The 18,858-nt window shown below is 33.4% G+C and overlaps 2 protein-coding genes across 2 annotated transcripts; one reads left to right on the top strand and one right to left on the bottom strand.

Moving 5' to 3' along the window:
• Positions 1 to 4,910: 4,910 nt before the first annotated feature.
• LOC132639150 (uncharacterized) lies at positions 4,911 to 5,954 on the top strand. The gene has a single exon (XM_060355631.1). The coding sequence runs from the start codon at positions 4,911 to 4,913 to the stop codon at positions 5,952 to 5,954; it is 1,044 nt and encodes a 347-aa protein (XP_060211614.1).
• A 4,236-nt stretch (positions 5,955 to 10,190) lies between these two features.
• On the bottom strand, positions 10,191 to 18,044 carry LOC132640323 (gibberellin 2-beta-dioxygenase 2-like). Its single transcript, XM_060356872.1, has 3 exons — positions 17,565 to 18,044; positions 13,198 to 13,570; positions 10,191 to 10,490 (listed from the first exon to the last, which is right to left on the bottom strand). Exons 1-3 carry the CDS (start codon positions 17,933 to 17,935, stop codon positions 10,212 to 10,214), a joined length of 1,023 nt encoding a protein of 340 aa, XP_060212855.1. The 5' UTR covers positions 17,936 to 18,044; the 3' UTR covers positions 10,191 to 10,211.
• Between the last annotated feature and the right edge of the window lie 814 nt (positions 18,045 to 18,858).

The following is an 18,858-nucleotide window of genomic DNA, read 5'->3' as shown; positions in this document are numbered from 1 at the left end:
CAGTGTATGCTACATGGCAGGAGATCATTATATATCACCTGAGGGAAAATATTTGTTAAACACGAACAAAGAAACTAATGATATTTATAGCTCTGCGCGCGCACATCTAATGAATTATGAGTTTGATCTATCCCGTTTAGCAGGAAGACGGATATTCCTTGCTCATTATCACACAATCACTTATTCACAAACTTTGTGTGGGGAAAATAGTAAAAAAGACACGTTTTTTTGTCTTAATTATTATTATCAACGATTTCAATGATTTAAAATAGATAAACACACCAAACAACAAAATCTAATTTTTATGAGATGGATCAAAAAATTTAATGTAAGGTAAAATTTTAATTATAATGATTATTATTCTCTTTTTTTTTTCATTTGATTGATAAATTTCTATATATACTAAGCGCGGTGGAGGGACGAACACGGCTCCCCCCGCTTGTACCAAAAGCTGCATGAATTGTACCCATTCTTGTACCATAAGCTATATAACTTATACACTTTATCCAACTATTTTGATATCCCACGTAGACATGTGTCATAGTATTTAATATTTATTTCCTTCTTATGTATAGACGTATGCACTTCAAATTTAATTCTCCGACATATTTATTTCCTCCGTACACTTTTACTTGTTCACTTTTGACTTTTCGGGTTCTAGCTGAATATTTATTCTCTTCTCATATATAGACATGCGCAGTTCAATTTTAATTCTCCTACACAAATTTATTTCCTCCGTGCACTTTAATTTGTTCACTTTCGACTTTTCACATTCTTTGAGAATTTATAAATCCCACGTGAATATATGTCATAGTACTGAATACTTATTCTCTTCTAATGTATACACGTGTGCATTTCTATTTTAATTCTCCGACACATAATTATTTCCTCCGTACACTTTTACTTGTTCACTTTTGACTTTTCACGTTTTTGCTGAATATTTATTTTCTTCCGATGTACGAACACAGCTACCTAAACTTGTACCAAGAGCTTCACAAATTGTACACGCAATGAATGCTTGTACCATAAGTTATATAACTTGTACACTTTACCCAACTATTTTTTAATCCTACGTGGACATTTCTAATATGTCATAGTACTTAATATTTATTCGATAGACGCATGCACTTCAATTTTAATTCTCCGATACATTTATTTTCTCCATGCACTTTTACTTGTTCACTGTTGACTTTTCACGTTCTTGAAAAATATAATATGTGTGTGTCCAAATTACTTGTTCATTTATAAAACCAAAATAAAATTAACCCTTTGTAATAAATGTTCTTGAAAATAGTCTATTGGAGAGAGACTATAACAAATGTCTAAGTGGGATAAAAAAGTAGTTTGTTAAAGTGTGCAATTTATATAACTTTTGGTACAAATTTGCTTCGATTGTTCATCCTCTTTTCACGTTTAAAGTATTAAGAAAGAAGGAAAACGGGGATAAAAATCACTCCCTCTTATCACGTTCTTTAAGAATTAATAAATGAAGTATATATTTTATCATACTGTCCATATTTATTGGTGTATAATCTCAATAGCCTTAGAAAATAATTTGAAAATAAGTAATTAATGTGAAGAGTAAAATAAGACGAAAATTCCTTTCTCTTCATATGTTAACGTAGAGAGACGAACACAGCTTCGTCAACTTGTACCGTGAGCTTCACAAATTGTACACGCAATGAATACTTGTACCATAAGCTATATAACTTGTACACTTTATCCAAATATTTTTATACCCCACGTAGACATATGTCATAGTACTTAATATTTATTCCCTCTTCATGTATAGACGTATGCACTTCAAATTTAATTCTCCGACACATTTATTTCCTCCGTGCACTTTTACTTGTTCACTTTTGACTTTGACTTTCCACATTCTTTAAGAATTAATAAATCTCACGTGAATATATGTCATAGTTTCTATTATATATAAGCGTGGAGGAGGGATGAACACCGCTCCTCCAGCTTGTACCATGAGCTTCACAAATTGTACATGCAATGAATACTTATACCATAAGCTATATAACTTGTACACTTTATCCAACTATTTTTATATCCCACGTAGATATATGTTATAGTACTTAATATTTATTCCCTTCTCATGTATAGACGTATGCACTTCAAATTTAATTCTCTGACACATTTATTTCCTCCGTGCACTTTTACTCTCCTTTGCATTCTCTAATTATTGTTTCTTTACATTTATAAAATGTATCACTTTATATTTTCATTTCTAATGTGTCACAGTACTTAATATTTATTCCATAGACGTATGCACTTCAATTTTAATTCTCCGACACATTTATTTCCTCATATTTTATAATTAATTTAATAAAAATATTTATTAGTTTTGCTTTTAAAAAATCCAATATATACAACAATGGTTCTTATGTTTGGATCTGAACAGTTAATTGATTGAAATGGATATCAAATTGTCGGTATACATATAAGATATTAAACAATTTAAAAGAAAAAAATCTAGAATCAAAATATTAATTTTCCCTCACCTTCTTACTAATTTTCTTTTTCACATTGATGAACAACTTTCATTGTCATGACTATGATAAATTTTTAAAGGTTATTTATAAAATATAAACCTTAAACACTGACAAATTAAAGTGAATAAAGATACGGCATATATGGCTAGTACATATATATATACACTCTAGTGGCTTGTGGATTGGATTCCAGATGTTGTGAACAAGCCCATTTTTTAACATTCAATTGGGCTAGATGCTGAAAAGGTACTTGGAACAGGAGTTAAATTGAGGATGGCAATTCGCACGAATGTCCCACCTTGGAGTGGTCTTTATTTTTGATCCCTCAAATTGCTGGTCTTTAATTTTTATCCTTCGGCAATTTAAGTAATAAAAAAGTGGCCAAAATATCTCTGACATCAAAAAAAAAATCAGATCTATAACATAATTTCACAAGGCAAAGTTTCATAGAAACTATTCCTTGTCGGGAAAAGTTATATAGAAACCATGCCTTGTCCGGCATAGTTCTGTAGAAATTAAGTTATCCTGCATAACTTCATTTCTACAAAACTTTTGTCGGACAAGGCAGAACTTATGCAAGACAAGGCAAAGTTTCTATAAACTTATGCCGAGCGAATTAGTTACTACACAACTTATGCCGGATAACTTAATTTCTACAGAATTATGCCGGACAAGGCATAGTTTCTATGTAACTTTGTCCGACAAGGCATAGTTCTATGCCTTGCAAATTTTTTCGACTCTGCTGGGGATCGAGCCCTGAATCTCTGGTGTTGTAGACTAGCGAATAAGGGTACTTTGGCCCATAAATTTTCATTAAATGAAAAGCATGGGTAAAAAGACCAGCGATTTGAGGGGAAAAAATTAAAGACCAGTCTGTATGAAATTCAGGTTAAGGACACGTGTGACATTTTTTGTTTCTTGAGATTCAAATTATGTGAGCTTTGACCAATATTTTAAAAAGTATTTTCATTATATTGATATGAGAAGAATTATAACTTATACATCCTCTGTCCCAAAAAGATTGTCTCATTTTTCTTATTAGTTTGTCCCAAAAGTTGGCACATTTCTATATTTAGAAACAATTTAACTTTATGAGATGATTTACAACCACACAAATATCTAAGACTTGTTTTGGACCACACATTCGAAAGTCTTTCTTTATTTCTTAAATTTTGCACCAAGTCAAACTAAGACAATTTTTTGGGATTGAGAGAATAGTATTTTTCGTATAAATTTTAATTTTAAAATATTGAGTTGATCTAATCAAATTATTTAACTTCAAGATCAATCAAATTAATTCTCGGGAAACAAAAAATTATCACACATAAATTAGGACGACGGGAGTAGTAAGCAAGAGGAGAATATATGTTATGCCCGTTTGTCCATGAGAATTATTCACTTTTTTCCGGAATATTTTTTACTTTTTTCACTTTATGGTGTTTGGCCATAAAATTTTCAAATACAACTTGAAGTAGTATTTGGAATTTGGAAAACAATCAAAGCTCGTTTTTCACTTTTTCACTTTCAATACATTCAAACAATCAAATATTCTTTGCAAAAACAATAAACAAACACAACTCCATCTTCAACTCCAACTTCATCTCAAATACCAAATAAAGTGGAAAATATTTGGTTTTCGTGGCCAAACGCCTACCAAGTCTTTTCTTAATTTTGGTTCAACTCTTGTTGGAGCTCTCGGGAACTTTCCTCCATTCTTCTTTTCCAGTTATCTTCTTTTCAGTTGTTCATTTGGTTGATGTTCTTACTTTGAGAGTTTAGTTTAAGTAACGTTATTTTCATTTCTGATCAATATAATATGGTTTCGTTAAACCAGAGCAGTGTGTATCTGGCTTTCAATTTACAATCGGCTCATATGAATTTTCATTTGTCATGCTTTGAAAATCTTCTAGCCATTAACTTAATTATACTTAATTTGATGGACATATTCGGTGCGAGTAAGTACTAACCATAATTTGAACTAAGTTAGAACAAAAATGCATGAGCCCAGGGGACTAATGCCTCTAGATTAAATTGTCAGCACCGGTTTAGCTTACGATGTATTTGGAATTAAGCGCCAGCTGGTTGCAAAGGGTTTTGGGACGAAATCCAATTTGTTCTCTAATGACAAGGCGTGAGATTGACGCCAACTCTCAATCTCATAGTCAAAGCTTTGGTTGGTGCTTGTTAGGAAATATTCTGCAATCATTTAGCAGATTCATAGAATATTTAGTATTTACTATGATTGATTGTATTACCATATATGTAGCCTTGTATTTATTACATTTCCATTTTGTGTATTGTAATTGTACTATAAATACAAGATACCCACTTTGTTGGGTCATTACACCAAAATATATTCAACTTGGTATCAAGAGCCAAAACAGATCCTTTTTCTCTTCTTTCTTTACGATGGCATCTTCTTCACCCACTTCTCCAGAAAACACCACACCCGCCACTCCTTCCTCTACGGAAAACACCACACCCGTCACTTTGGTGCTCCCCCTCCAGCCACCCTCAATTTCTAATATCAAAAATTTTGTACCTCTTGAACTTACTTACTTGAACTATCTCACCTGGAAAAAGGTTTTCAAACCTTTCTTGCGTAGCCAAAATCTTTTGAACCTTGTGGAAGGTTCTGTCCCCTGCCCCGAACTCACTCATCCACAATACACATTATGGATTCAATGTGACACAACTGCTCATAGTTGGATCAATGCGACGTTGTCGCCATCTATCCTCGACACACTTCTAAATTACAATTGTGAGACTTCTCATCAAGCTTGGAGCATGCTAGAGAAACTTTTTCTTGACCATGTTTCTTCCTCTATGATCCATCTTAAAAATAAATTTCAGAATTTCAAGAAAGGATCTCTTTCAATGGAAGAATATTTACAACAGTTGCATTCTCTATCAAGTGCACTATCTGCCATCGGTAAACCAATATCAGACGAGGACCTTGTTGCTCAAACTTTGCAAGGCTTACCCCCGTCATACAGAACATTTGTTTCTGGACTAAATGCAAATAGGCCATTTCCTTCATTTTTTGCTCTACGTCCTCGTCTTCTTACTGAAGAGGAACACATCAAAGCCATTTCATCTGATGATTCTCAGCAATCAGTGGCGCTCTTTATTGCAGCCAAAAATACTAACGATGCTGGCCGCTTTATTCAACAAAATCAAGGTCGTGGCTCTAATCAAAATCGTGGTCGTGGGAGATTTCATAATAAGAATCGTGGTCGCGAATCTGGCCACAACAATTATCATACAAATTTTAATAATTCTACTCGTGTTGATCCAAGCATACTTGGCCCTCCGCCGACTCCAAATGCGACTAAATCGATGACACAATGTCACAGATTTGTTTTCACTACAATCATACAGCTTTGGAATGTCGCAATCGCTTTAACCATTCTTTTGTTCCACAAAATTTTCCCAAAGGTTTGGCAGCGATGAGCCTCGAAAAAGTACCTTCAACAATCTGGTATCCTGATACAGGGGCTTCCTCACACATGACTGGAAATCCGAATGTTCTTTCTGATCCCATTCCATATCAGGGTAATGCGCAAGTGATGGTTGGTAACGGTAATCTACTTCCTATCTCTCATGTTGGTCATTCTTTTCTTCCTACTTCTAAACAGCCTTTGCTTCTTAAAAATATTCTTCTTGTTCCTCAACTCAAGAAAAATTTATTATCTATTCATCGCCTTTGTGTCGACAATAATTGTTATGCTAAATTCACTGACTCTTCTTTTTCCGTTAAGGATCCGAGGACCAACCACACACTGCTCCAATGTAGGAACTCAGGATCTCTCTATCCGTTTTCATCTTCTTCAAGCTTCATTCCGTCAACAAGCCCCACTGCTTTCTTTGGATCCGCTTCGCAATATTCATTGTGGCACAAGCGCCTTGGGCATCCTGGAAAACTTGTGCTTGATGTATTATCGCGAAATAAAATTATTTCTAGTTCTTCATGTTTTAATCCTTCTATGTGTAATGTTTGTCATTTGGGCAAACAATCTAGGCTCCCATTTTCAAGTTCTACAAGTACAACCAATAAAGCATTCTTTCTAGTTCACTCTGATGTTTGGACTTCCCCTACTGTGTCCAACTCTGGTTATCGTTATTATGTGCTTTTTATGGATGATTATACCAAATTCTCTTGGACCTATCTCATGCGGCAAAAATCTGAAACTTATAGCAAATTTCTTGAATTTTATAATATGATATCTAATGTCTTTGATTCATCAATTTAATATTTCCAATCTGATGGGGGTAAAGAATACGATAATACTCAATTTAAATCCTTTTTCCGTGATAAGGGTATTATTCACCAATTTTCTTGTCCATATACTCCCTAACAAAATGGTCATGCCAAGCGCAAACACCGCCACCTCAATGATGTCATTCGTTGCCTACTTTTTCAAGATAATGTCCCTGCGTCGTTTTGGCCTGACACTCTACTTTATGCTACTTATATTATTAACAGGCTACCATGTCAAAATTTGAAGTTCTCCTCACCATTTAAATGTTTATTCCAAAAAGAACCAGATTTATCCCTTGTAAAAATATTTGGGTGTCTTTGTTATCCACATACTGCCTATGGTCATGTCCAGAAACTCAATCCTCGTTCCACTTCTTGCTTATTTTTGGGGATTTCACCAGATCACAAGGGATATAGATGCCTTGATCCCTCAACTAATAAAGTTCTAATTTCTAGGCATGTAAAATTTGTAGAAGATATGTTTCCTTATCCCGCTATGTTTCCTGAATCTAGTTCTGCTACATTTCCTGCCAACTTTGATTTTTTCAACAACTCAACTTTTCCTACGTCATCTCCTAATATTTCTCCTTCACCTACCTATGTATTTCTCCCCTCAAATTATGGGATTCATACGCCACCTTCCAATATAAAGTCCCTTCCCAACTCAAATTCTACTTTTCCTTTAATATCAACCAATTCTCATGCCAACAGACTTCCTGATTTACATAATTCTCCTAATTCTTCTCCATCTAATAACTCTCCTAATTCTTCTCCACCTAATAATTCTCCTAACTCTTCTGCCTCTAATAATACTCCTAATTCTCCAAATAGTTCTACCGCTAATAATTGTCCAAATTCTTCTACAACTAATAATTCTCATAATTCATCTCCCACAAGTAATTCCCTAAACTCATCTCCCTCTAGTAATTCTGCTCACTCGTCCCAATCAACCTCTTCTTCTCGAGTGGTTGCTGCTCAACACTCTAAAATTCATGGGATGACAACTCGCTCTATGACGGGTTCTTTGAAGCCAAAAGTCTTACCTTCCTTACTAGCAGTGTCCTCCCCTATTCCATGTGAGCCTTCTTGTTACTCTTTAGCTGTAAAAGATCCATCTTGGAGAGATGCCATGAGCGCCGAATATAACGCTCTCATTTTGAATAAGACTTGGACATTAGTTCCTCCTTCTCCTCATCACAATTTGATTGGTAATAAATGGGTATTCAAGATTAAAAGAAAAGCTGATGGACAGATTGAGCGCTACAAGGCTCGTTTAGTCGCCCAAGGTTTCTCCCAACAACCTGGAATTGATTATGATCAAACTTTTTCTCCAGTTGTCAAACCTTGTACTGTACGCTTGGTCCTTTCTCTTGCACTCTCTCAGAATTGGAAGAGATGGCAAAAGTGGCCTGTCCAACCCCCAAATTTCCGGGAAATTACATCGGATGACTTTGAAAATAGGTGATCTCCCCATGGGCAAATTTTCAAGTTCAAAAGAGAAAACTTCTTAATCTTGAAACTTTGGCCATGGGGCAAGCGAGGTCAAAAGTTCAAGATCATTCACCTTCGAGGCCATTCTCGTAAATCACCTTAATATTCTACGATTTGAGCATAGTAAAATTTTCTTGTTTAATTTCACTTTCTATCTTGCATGAAATAATATCCCATGTAACTTAATATATACACGTACTATTTAATTAATACAGCCAAGCAAATACTGCATAAGATAATGCAGGAATTATTATTTTTATACAACCAACCAAACGTTTCATATGGATCAGTATTATTTTGCGCATGATTTTATCTTGAGATTATATTTTACATTTTCAACCAAAGGACCCCTTAGTACATTTAGATAGCCTGTCATATTTTCAAAACTCAGTACATTTAGATAGCCTGTCCTATTTTCAAAACTCTGTTCACAAACCTAATCAATGTGTCTTTTTTGCAGCCCATGGACCTTGGTTATATTATAACGAAAAGGTCTTGGCTAACTATATATAGTACTGTGACAGATACAGTTCACTATTATTCATGTACCTTAATTTGTAGCATTTAAATGAAAATGAAAATGAAATTGAAGCTGGCCGATGCAGATATGTAATTTGAATAGAATTTTAATGATATTGATGTTTTGAATATCTCGACAAATCTTTAGTTTATTATGCTTTCTGCATTAAAATGGGGAAGAGAACGATAGCAAGGAAAATGATAGGTTATTAGGTTTTCAATGGACCACTGGCCCAAATATGATAATACAATGAATGTGATATACATTTATATGGAAGCAAGCTCGATTAAAGTCGAGATATGGACAATTGCTTGATACTTGACCTCAAACATGCTATTGGAAAATCCAGACATGACATGACATGACATCTATCTAAAGGATTTTATTAAAGATAAACATGCTAGTTATACTACTATAACGGAGAAATTGTTATATTTTCGTGGAAAAATTAATAATTAGAAATGGATTGTATACAGTGAATAATAATGTATACATTATTGTGTCAGGAATAATTATACAAGGATATTATGTAGGGGAATAAGGTTACCATAAATATAATCCAAACGTGCAATTGTACGTCCTAATGCATTTGCTTTCTTTTTCCTACCATGAAACTATTTTTCGTCAAAACATTTTGTGTGTTTGATATGAAAGAAAATATTTCTCTAGAAAATAAGTGATTTTCTTACTTATTTTTTGATATTTGGTAAGTAAACACAAATATTATTTCAAAACATTCATAAGTAATTTAGGCAAACACTATGAGAGTATGGGCTGGGGAGGGGAAAGTGTTGGATGTTGCGGGATGGCGGGAAAACAATTAGCATGGAATGTCACTTATGAAACTTGTTTTCTTTGCGCTATTGTTGTGTCCAAAATATTTTGACCAATCAAATATTGAAAATGTCACAAAAATAGGAAATCGAAATTGAAGAAGAAAGGCTTTGACGTGATACCGCTGCCCTTAAAGAGATATTGTCCGTATATTCTTTAGGGGATACAAGTAATTCCCTTCATGATTTAACAAAGGCCTAGTATACTGCAGATTTTTCTTGTGAGTGTCATTATATTTATAGAAATTGAGAGATAACTTTTCAGGATAGTCATGTCTTTTCACGAACAGTTGTGTCTGTTCCATTTAATAACTCTTAATATTACAAACTAATTCAAAAGAAAACTTTGTGAACATTTTCCTCCCTACCAAACGACACACCTAAAGTTTCCAAAAGAAAGTTGTATCAACCTTGAAGTTGCAATGGGTGAAAAAAAACACACTTTTTCTTTAACAATTTCCCTAGTAAATCCTAGTATAGGCCAAAAAATCAAAGAGAGAGGGAATGCGGGAGTGTGCAAAATCTCCCTTTGGGGATTATAATTAATATAGAACCCATTCTAGCCATCATAATATTCTTTGCAATAAAAGTAAGACTGTAAGATATCATTCGCTTATTGTTTCATCATTTTCTGAATGTAGTCTGAAAAATTGAAGACGAGTGTCCCCAAGTCTCCTAGAATAAGTAGCTTTCTTGTATTCAGCCCAAGTGAAAGGCCTGTAGAGATGATAAGGTTTGTGTGGTGTCGTACTGACCAATTCTGAGGGACAACATATTCTGGCATTGGGTGATGGGGCACCAAAATAGACCATTGACATCCTAGTTTTGCACGAATTCACCATGGCCCTATGTCTCACACTCTTAAACCTTCCATTTGTCAAAGCCTGCATGCATATGTAATATGCCCATAGGGATCAATAATATTATTAGGTAATTGCTCTTTGAATATTTTGGGGAATTAATCTATTCATTCATGTCCCTTTTGCCTATTGACATTGCAATAATACATTGCTCTAATATAAGGACGCAACATTGTGTTACAACAACAATAACATACCACTTTAATTCCATAAGGGGTCGTTTGGTTTAAGGACTCATTAGTCCCGGGATTATAATTCCGGGACTAATTTATCCCATCTATTGGGATTATTTTATACCATCTAAAAGATGGTATAAAATAATCCCAGTATAAGTGGGTTAAGAAGGTATAAGCTGGGTTATTGCAGCACTAATTTTTATATCATGTTTGGTACAAGGTATAAATTTATCCCAGCACTAATTTATACCTTATACCAAACATGGTATAAAAATTAGTGTTGGGATAACCCAGCTTATACCTTAAACCAAACGACCCCTAAGTGCATGGGGTCTGGGGTGGGTGGTGAGTGCACAGACATGACTCTTACCTTTTTAAGATAGAGAGATTGTTTCCGGTAGATCCTCGGTTCAAGTAAAGCATATCAAAGAAGGTTTGAAAAGGAAATATAGTAGCGAAGAAGTCATTTCAAATAATAGGGACAAGGACATTTAAGGAAATCAAAAATGGGGATGATGCTATCCTGCTACATTCATATAGTAGGTTAGAAAGATCCTAGCTATAAATAATTTTGATCTTATATACTCCCTCTAACTCAATTTATGTGGCACTTTTTGTTTTTCGAGAGTCAATTTGACTAAACTTTTAAACTAAATTGGATTGATTAACTCAATATTTTAACATCAAAATTTATGTATATAAAAACTACATGAAAAGTACTATTAGTTGCAACTTTTCTCATATCAATTTGGTGAAAAAATACATCTTAAAATGTTGGTCAAAGTTGATATAGTTTGAATCTCGGGAATTGAAAAGTGTCATATAAATTGGGACAGAGGTTGTACTATATAGTATAAATATCCAACAAGAAATTGAGATAAACCCCTTCTGCCCCGCTCCACCTCTAAGTACTAATATAATTCCTCTATTCCAATTTCTATGGCATGTTTGACCATGAATTCAGACATGAAATCTTTATGTTTTTTAAAATAAAATTTATATACTTAAAAACTAGGTAAAAAATATATAAGTCACAATAATCGATAATTTAAAATACTTAAAAGGCGTATGGCAAGATCGCGTCTGACTCTCGAAATTCAGGTTGTGCCACATCATTGGGGGGGGGGGAGTAGAAGTTAGTGGCTAAGTATATAAGGCCATATCTACAAGATAACATAATAGTAGTTGCCCACAACTATAAAGCTGGATGACTCTTTTTCATCATATTCAAAATTGAAGTCAGTTTCCAAGACGAACAATATTTAAAGCTGGGCAGTGAGATAGATTAACTGGATGAGAAATTGAGAAGTCATTGGATAGGGACCCTCCTAAAATTGAAACTGATCAATTATTATCAACTCGAATCTTTTAGCATGGCCAGAGATTGAAATAACCACTGGCTTTACTTTGCATCAAAACTGAATTGCAGTCTGTCACTTCAGTTTCAGTACTGCCCCATATAGCACAAGTAGCTATCCCTTTGGGTCTATTCAAACTAGATTCTTCAGTTCTCAGTCCGTATCTTATTTTTACTTCGGACCATGAGGGGTGGGGTTACTGATTACCATGCATGACTATGACTGTCTCAATTCATGAAGTAAAGTTTAATTCAACGTGAATTTAAAAATAACTTTGGAATTTATAGACCGGCCAAAATATCCTTCAAATAGCATGAACTGACCACCTATTACACGACTCACTAACTTTGGAGTGGGTGCCTATCAATAGTTGGAGGTCCAACGCACTACGTACTACTCCCTCCAAATCAAAAAGAGTGTTTTCTTGGGTCGAAATGAGTGTCCACTTATCAAATCAAGAAAGAATTAAACTCATTTTTTCAAATTTGCCCCTATCAAGTGTTATGTGATCAAATTCCAATAACTATTTATTTGAGGCAGTTTAGTCAACTTACCTATTTTTTTCTAAGATTTAGTGTTTTGTTAAGGGATGTGCAAATATCTAAGTGGACACTTTTTTTTATCCGGGGGAGTAGCATATAAAGGTTTTTTTCTTAGTAGCTTAAATTTTTAATAAAGTGATCACTCTTAATAAACCATGATGGGTATAGTATTTTTTCTATTTCATTTTATGTGACACTTTTGTTGACCCCTTTTTTTAAAAAAAATCACATGATGTGATTTTGTAATTACAAAAATGTAATACACATTTAATAACACGAGTAATAAAAATCTTTTTTTTTTTTTTGAACTTCATACTTGATCATATACTCTCACATAAGTTGAACTAGAGGAACTAAGGGTTCGTTTGGTTCATGGAATAAGGATGGATATCTATGATTAACTTTGGGATTAAATTTTTACCTTCAATCAAATAAAATATAAATTTTTATCACAAACTTAATTCTGAATATCTACCTTATCCCATCAATCTTGGTGATATTTTATCCCACATCTCTGGTAAGATAGTCCAAAAATTATAATCACAAAATTATAATTCCAAAATAACTTAGTGAACGAATCAAACCACCCCTTAATAAAATTTCGATTGAGTTGAAATCTAATTGGAGTAATTGAAACAAGGAAGAATTTTCTGACCTGTAAAGTGTCACCCACAAAGACAGACAAAGCAGCACAAGGTTGAGGGGAGACAGGGACCCATAATCCTTGTTGAGGTGAAATTTGAAGGCCAGCTACATCGTTGGATCTTAAGATAGTCAAGATCTGAGGGTCAGTATGCTCTCCAAACCCAATTCTACACATAGCTGACATGTCCCTTTGATGATGGAGTTGTGGTGGGGTCCAATTAAATGGAGGATAGTGATTGAGCCTTAAGAGAGAGTCAGAATTAAGGTCCATGATAAGGTTGCTGAAGATTGAGGTGTCTAGGACCTGCAATCCTTGTGCCATCAGCTCTAATATCTCACATGCCAATTCCCTCATTGAATCTACATATTCATTCACTGCACTCCTGTCCCAATAGATATGTCATATTTTTTTTTAGATGTCTCATGCATGGTAACTAGTACATTAGCGACTTGACTAGTTCCTAGTTCTTGTTCTGCCAAATCGTAATTAGAACTCTAGCTCTGTTTTCGTGTTTAAATCTTGGTAAACGGAATTATTGCACATTGTAAATGTGAGAAATAGCATACACATAGGTTGGTAAAATTAATCTATGAACATATGATACGCCCAACTTTGAATGGATAAATGACCTGCCCATTTGTTTACTTAGCCCATCTAAAACTTGAACTGATATGTAGTCAGATTATCATATGAGAAACTTCATAAAAGTTTTTTTTTTTTTTTTTTTTTGAGATATATCATATAGCTAGAGCCATAAAAAAAAATTATTAGATACTTAACAAATAATATGGAAACAAACAATGAAATTATAATTTGATAAGAGTTGAGCGGGTTAGGCTATGATCCATTATTTTGTTTATTTAAGCCCAACTAACTTTTAGGCCAATTATTAACGCAATTCATTTTAATTTGGTATAATTCAGTTCATTTTGACTCGTTCATATTCAACCCTACCCACCTATTTGACACCACAAGGTACAATAGTTTAGTTGCATGTAAGCTAGCTGATACTATCATCAACAAATAAAAAGACAAGAATTAAGTAAAAGAAAACGTATATCACATAAATTAGGGACCAGGAAATATTAGACGATCGTTGATTTGTGAAAATGTACATTGCATAAATTGGGGCCGAGGAAAAATGTATATCACATAAATTGCCTGCGGCACTTCAATTCTTTTTTGATTCAGTATAAAAAGAGACCGTTGGTTTTCACCATTTGTGGCAGGTTTCTACTTTCATGCTTCTAAAATCTATCTACATGCTACTCCAAAGTTTGTTAATATTATTCAGTGATGTGATTGGACTTTAATTGTACTCCAAAGTTTGTTAATATTATTCAGTGATGTGATTGGACTTTAATTTGTCGATGGTACAGTGAGTCGTTTGACTTGTCAATCATATTTAAAAATGTTTTTTCTATTTGTACATATTTTTACTGTACCAGCTATCACAGGCACAACTGTCCATTGCGCCCCAACTCCCATATGCTAGAAGCCCCATCTCCGCATAGTATTAATAAATTTTAAGATTTCAGAGAACATTTTAATCAACATTACCGCAAATAGTTTTGAGTAACTTGTCTATATGCTTCTTGATCGTTTATAACTCAAGTAATCCAAAGTTCAAAGGGCTTGAACTGATTAAGGTATTCCTTACCTATTAATTTTTGCATTTCTTACCTATAGTTAATTTTCTACTCCCTCCATCCCAAAAAGATTGTCTTACTTTCCTTTTTAATCTGTCAAAAAAAGAATGTCACTTTCTATATTTAAAAAACAATTTAGCTTTATGAGATGATTTATAGTCACACAAATATCTAATACTTGTTTTGAACCACACATTTCAAAAATCTTCATTTGTTTCTTAAATTCCGTATCAAGTCAAACTAAGACAGTCTTTTTGGGACGGATGAATTACCTTATTTATTACCTCATTACTCAAGAACATAATGCCATTTTAACTCTCATCTCGTAATGGCCAAAGTTTTTTTATATGGGTGGTATTTAGTGAGCTTTCACTTACCTCAATTCCTTTATCGGTGTTTGTTTCTTCCCTTCAACACATGTATCACATAACTTTGCTCACTAAGGCTTAGACAAATTATTAAAAGAAATTACTTTTTTTTTTAATCTCTACTAGGATTTAAACCATAATTTTCTATGATTTTCGTCCACTTTACTGATAGTTTAGGAAGCGTAAACCCATCCGTTCCTACTATACCCCTCATCATGCCTCGTTTTCTTCTAATGCTATTATTCTTTTCAATTTATATAACATCTTTTTTTTTTTAAATGACATGGGAACCCAAGTCGCTACTTTTCGGGTGCGCAAAGGGTAAACCCAGTTCCTGTGCAATAGCTCGCAACCCACACAAGATAGATAACCCACACTAGGCAAGCCCAGTGCAATGAGCTCGACCCAAAAGGAAAAATTCCGGTTGTCGTAGAAGGATAACTTTCTAAATTCGAAAATGATTGTAATTAATTTTTTTTTTTAACTTCTATAGTCACACAAATATTATGACATGTTTAACATTATAAGCTCTAAAAATTTTTATCTCTTTTTTAAAATTACGTGTCTAGTCAAACCATATCACATAAATTAAAACGGACAAAGTATGATCGATTTTCCAGCATGCATGACTTGTAATGTTGAAGCAAGGACGATTATGAAAACAAAAGTAGAAGTTAGACTTGTATATTTCCCTAACGGATACACATTTAAAGCAATAACAGTACTGGAAGCCAGCTAGCCCAGAGAAAGAAGGGATGGAAGACAGGATTTGCATGATGTTTTGAAATTGAAGATGATGTGTACCTAGTAGGATTCCCTTAAAAAGATCAAACATGGCAGTCAGGTTCAACGTTCATACAGCTGGAACAACTATATATACAATTGCAATAGGTCCGTATGATACCTTTAACCCAAGAATTGACATATGTACTTTGTATCCCAAACTAAAATTAGTAATATATATAATGTATTTTTCGTACACGTATTACTTAATCATGATAACGAAGTTATATGTAAATCCTACGACCAATTAAGGTCATACTTATTATTTAAAATGAAATATCGAGTAAGTCCAATTCCAAAAATTGATTGCGAGTAAATCCTATTAAGTATGATACTACCTCTTTGTGAAGAACCTTATATTCCAACAAGCGACTACTACCACGAGGCACGAGTTTCAATGCCAAACAACTTTGCTTACATGAATTTGCTTTTATCGATCTTAACTTAAAAGAGAATAAATTGCACTAAATTGACAAATAGCATAAATGATAAAACTAATCAATGATCTACCACTTCCTAATAATTCCCTTAAACTGCACCAATAGCAATAATTTATTTCTATTGTGGAAGATCGTAGATTAACTAATATACAAAGCAAATAATGAAGAAGAAATAATACAAGAATTTAACGAGGTTCGGTCAAGTCTACATCCTTACTTCAAAAACAGAGGAAATTTTCCAATATAATTGAGAAGAATAATACAAAGATCTCCGACTACAATTCCTTTATATAAATTCTAAGTTGTCTTAAACTTACAAGGACAACAGGTTTTCCAAACTTATTTACATTAAGGACGATGAGTTTATTAAACCTACTAAGAAATCTAACATAATTAGAATTTATAGAATTCAACAGACCATCAGCAACCAGCTTCATAATGAAAAGTCATCCGTCTAGCTAGTGAGAATCCTAGATGTTTAGCATCCCAATTATCCATCCCAAAACTTTTGATATTAAGGTTCATGTAAACTTGAAAAATACGAAAGCATAAATTGCAAATAAAGCTTATGCTTTAGTTTTCAAATCTACAATAGAAGTCTGATATACATGATCCACCTAAACCATATAGGAGTATTGCTTACATATACTCCATAATATCTTTGCTAAGCATCTATCTGTCTCCAACTCACATGCATAAGATTTTTCTCCCTATCTCCGTGTTTTTTTATATGATGCTATTTGATTGCACACAAAATTTAAAAAAGAGAGAAAAAAAATTGACACATATTAAATTTACTCTTAAAGAACATGTTATTGAAGCTAAAATGAAAATTTTAAAGTTAAAGAGTTTTCAATATGAAAACCCATTATTCATTTTGGAATTGACTACAAAGCAAAAAAAGTCTCACATTTTGAGTTTAAGTTCATACATCACCAATAAGAAATTCTATACCATAAGTTATCTTTATCTGTTGTAGCAGGTAACATGTCTTATTTTCAAGATTATGTATCTCACGGTTTAAGGAGACTTATCCATAGGTGTCCTTTTGAATGATCATATAGTAGAAAATTTCTTATACTGATAATGAATTTAACTTACAACAGGAGTAATAAGTTTAGCCAGTTGGAAGATACCTGAACAAGATTGGATCGCTTGAAACCGTTTTCGATATTTGAGAGATAGACAAAAGGTTGGCATGAAGTATCAAATATTCAACTTCTCCATTATCTCCATTGAACCCTATGTTCTTGCAGCCATAGCCATAAGGATTTGCTGGACCAGCACAATTTTTTTGGGAAAAAGGTTTGGAAAAAAAACTATAACTTTCATCTTCCATTCTTTTAATAACAAATTCAGGGACACCATGGTTAATAACTTTGAAAAAACCAAATTCTTCAGAGGCTTTGACTATGAGTTTTAATACTTGTGATTTCTCTAATGAGAGGTCAATTATTGGAAGCTTAATATTTTCTTGTATTTTTTCAGAGGGGGTTGCTAGCACCATGTTGAACGTCTCCTGTGAAGTATTATAACAAGATGAAAGAGAGGGGACAAAAGGAGAACGATGAAGAGAAGGTATTAATGATGAGGTATAAATATATATATACAAGTATTAGATAGAGATATACAAATTTTCCAACAAATTAAAACCAATTATATATATATATATATATATATATATATATATATATATATATATATAAGAAGAGAAGAGGGAATCTATAAGAAGGGAAAATAAAATGAGAGGCATTGTATGAGATACAATGACATTAACTTATTGTTTAGCTCATTTTGGTCCAACTAATTTTAGTCTAAATAATATTTGGATGGATTTATACAACGTTCATTTATTAATTCAACGCGTTTAATTCGTCCAAATTCATTCCGACACGTCTATTTGACAACTCTAATTGAGGGGTACATGGAGATAAGTCAGGAATCGGACCCTAGCTTGAAATTAAAATGCAAGAAGCAAATTCATGTCTCTTAAAAAGAACTTGACTTTTCACCAGTTGGTTGATCATTTTTAATTTTGTTTTTCTTCCAAGTGGTCTTCTTTATTTTCTTTTCTTTTTGGTGTTTAGATAATCGATGTCGAAAATCCACTAATCCAATTAATCTTTGTTTGCATGGAGTAAGCCCACCAAAGAGATTAAAACAGTTCCTATCATTGTTATGGATGGAGGGTCCTCGTACATAATCCTGGTGATAATACGTCTGATCTTCTTTCTAGGTATGATGTTTTCATCGACATGAAATGATATGTAAATTCTTTAGAACAAACAGTATCACATTTCTTTTATTTTATAAAGTGGTGTTTGATTAGACACATAATTTAAGCAAGAAATAAATATTTTTTTACAAACCATTACTACCCTCCGTATTAATGGTTTTGAACATGTCATGGTATGCACCTCTATATTATTA

Source organism: Lycium barbarum, chromosome 5 (assembly GCF_019175385.1).
Source record: "Lycium barbarum isolate Lr01 chromosome 5, ASM1917538v2, whole genome shotgun sequence".
Lineage (NCBI taxonomy): Eukaryota > Viridiplantae > Streptophyta > Magnoliopsida > Solanales > Solanaceae > Lycium > Lycium barbarum.
This window is presented reverse-complemented; position numbering and strand designations above follow the sequence as displayed.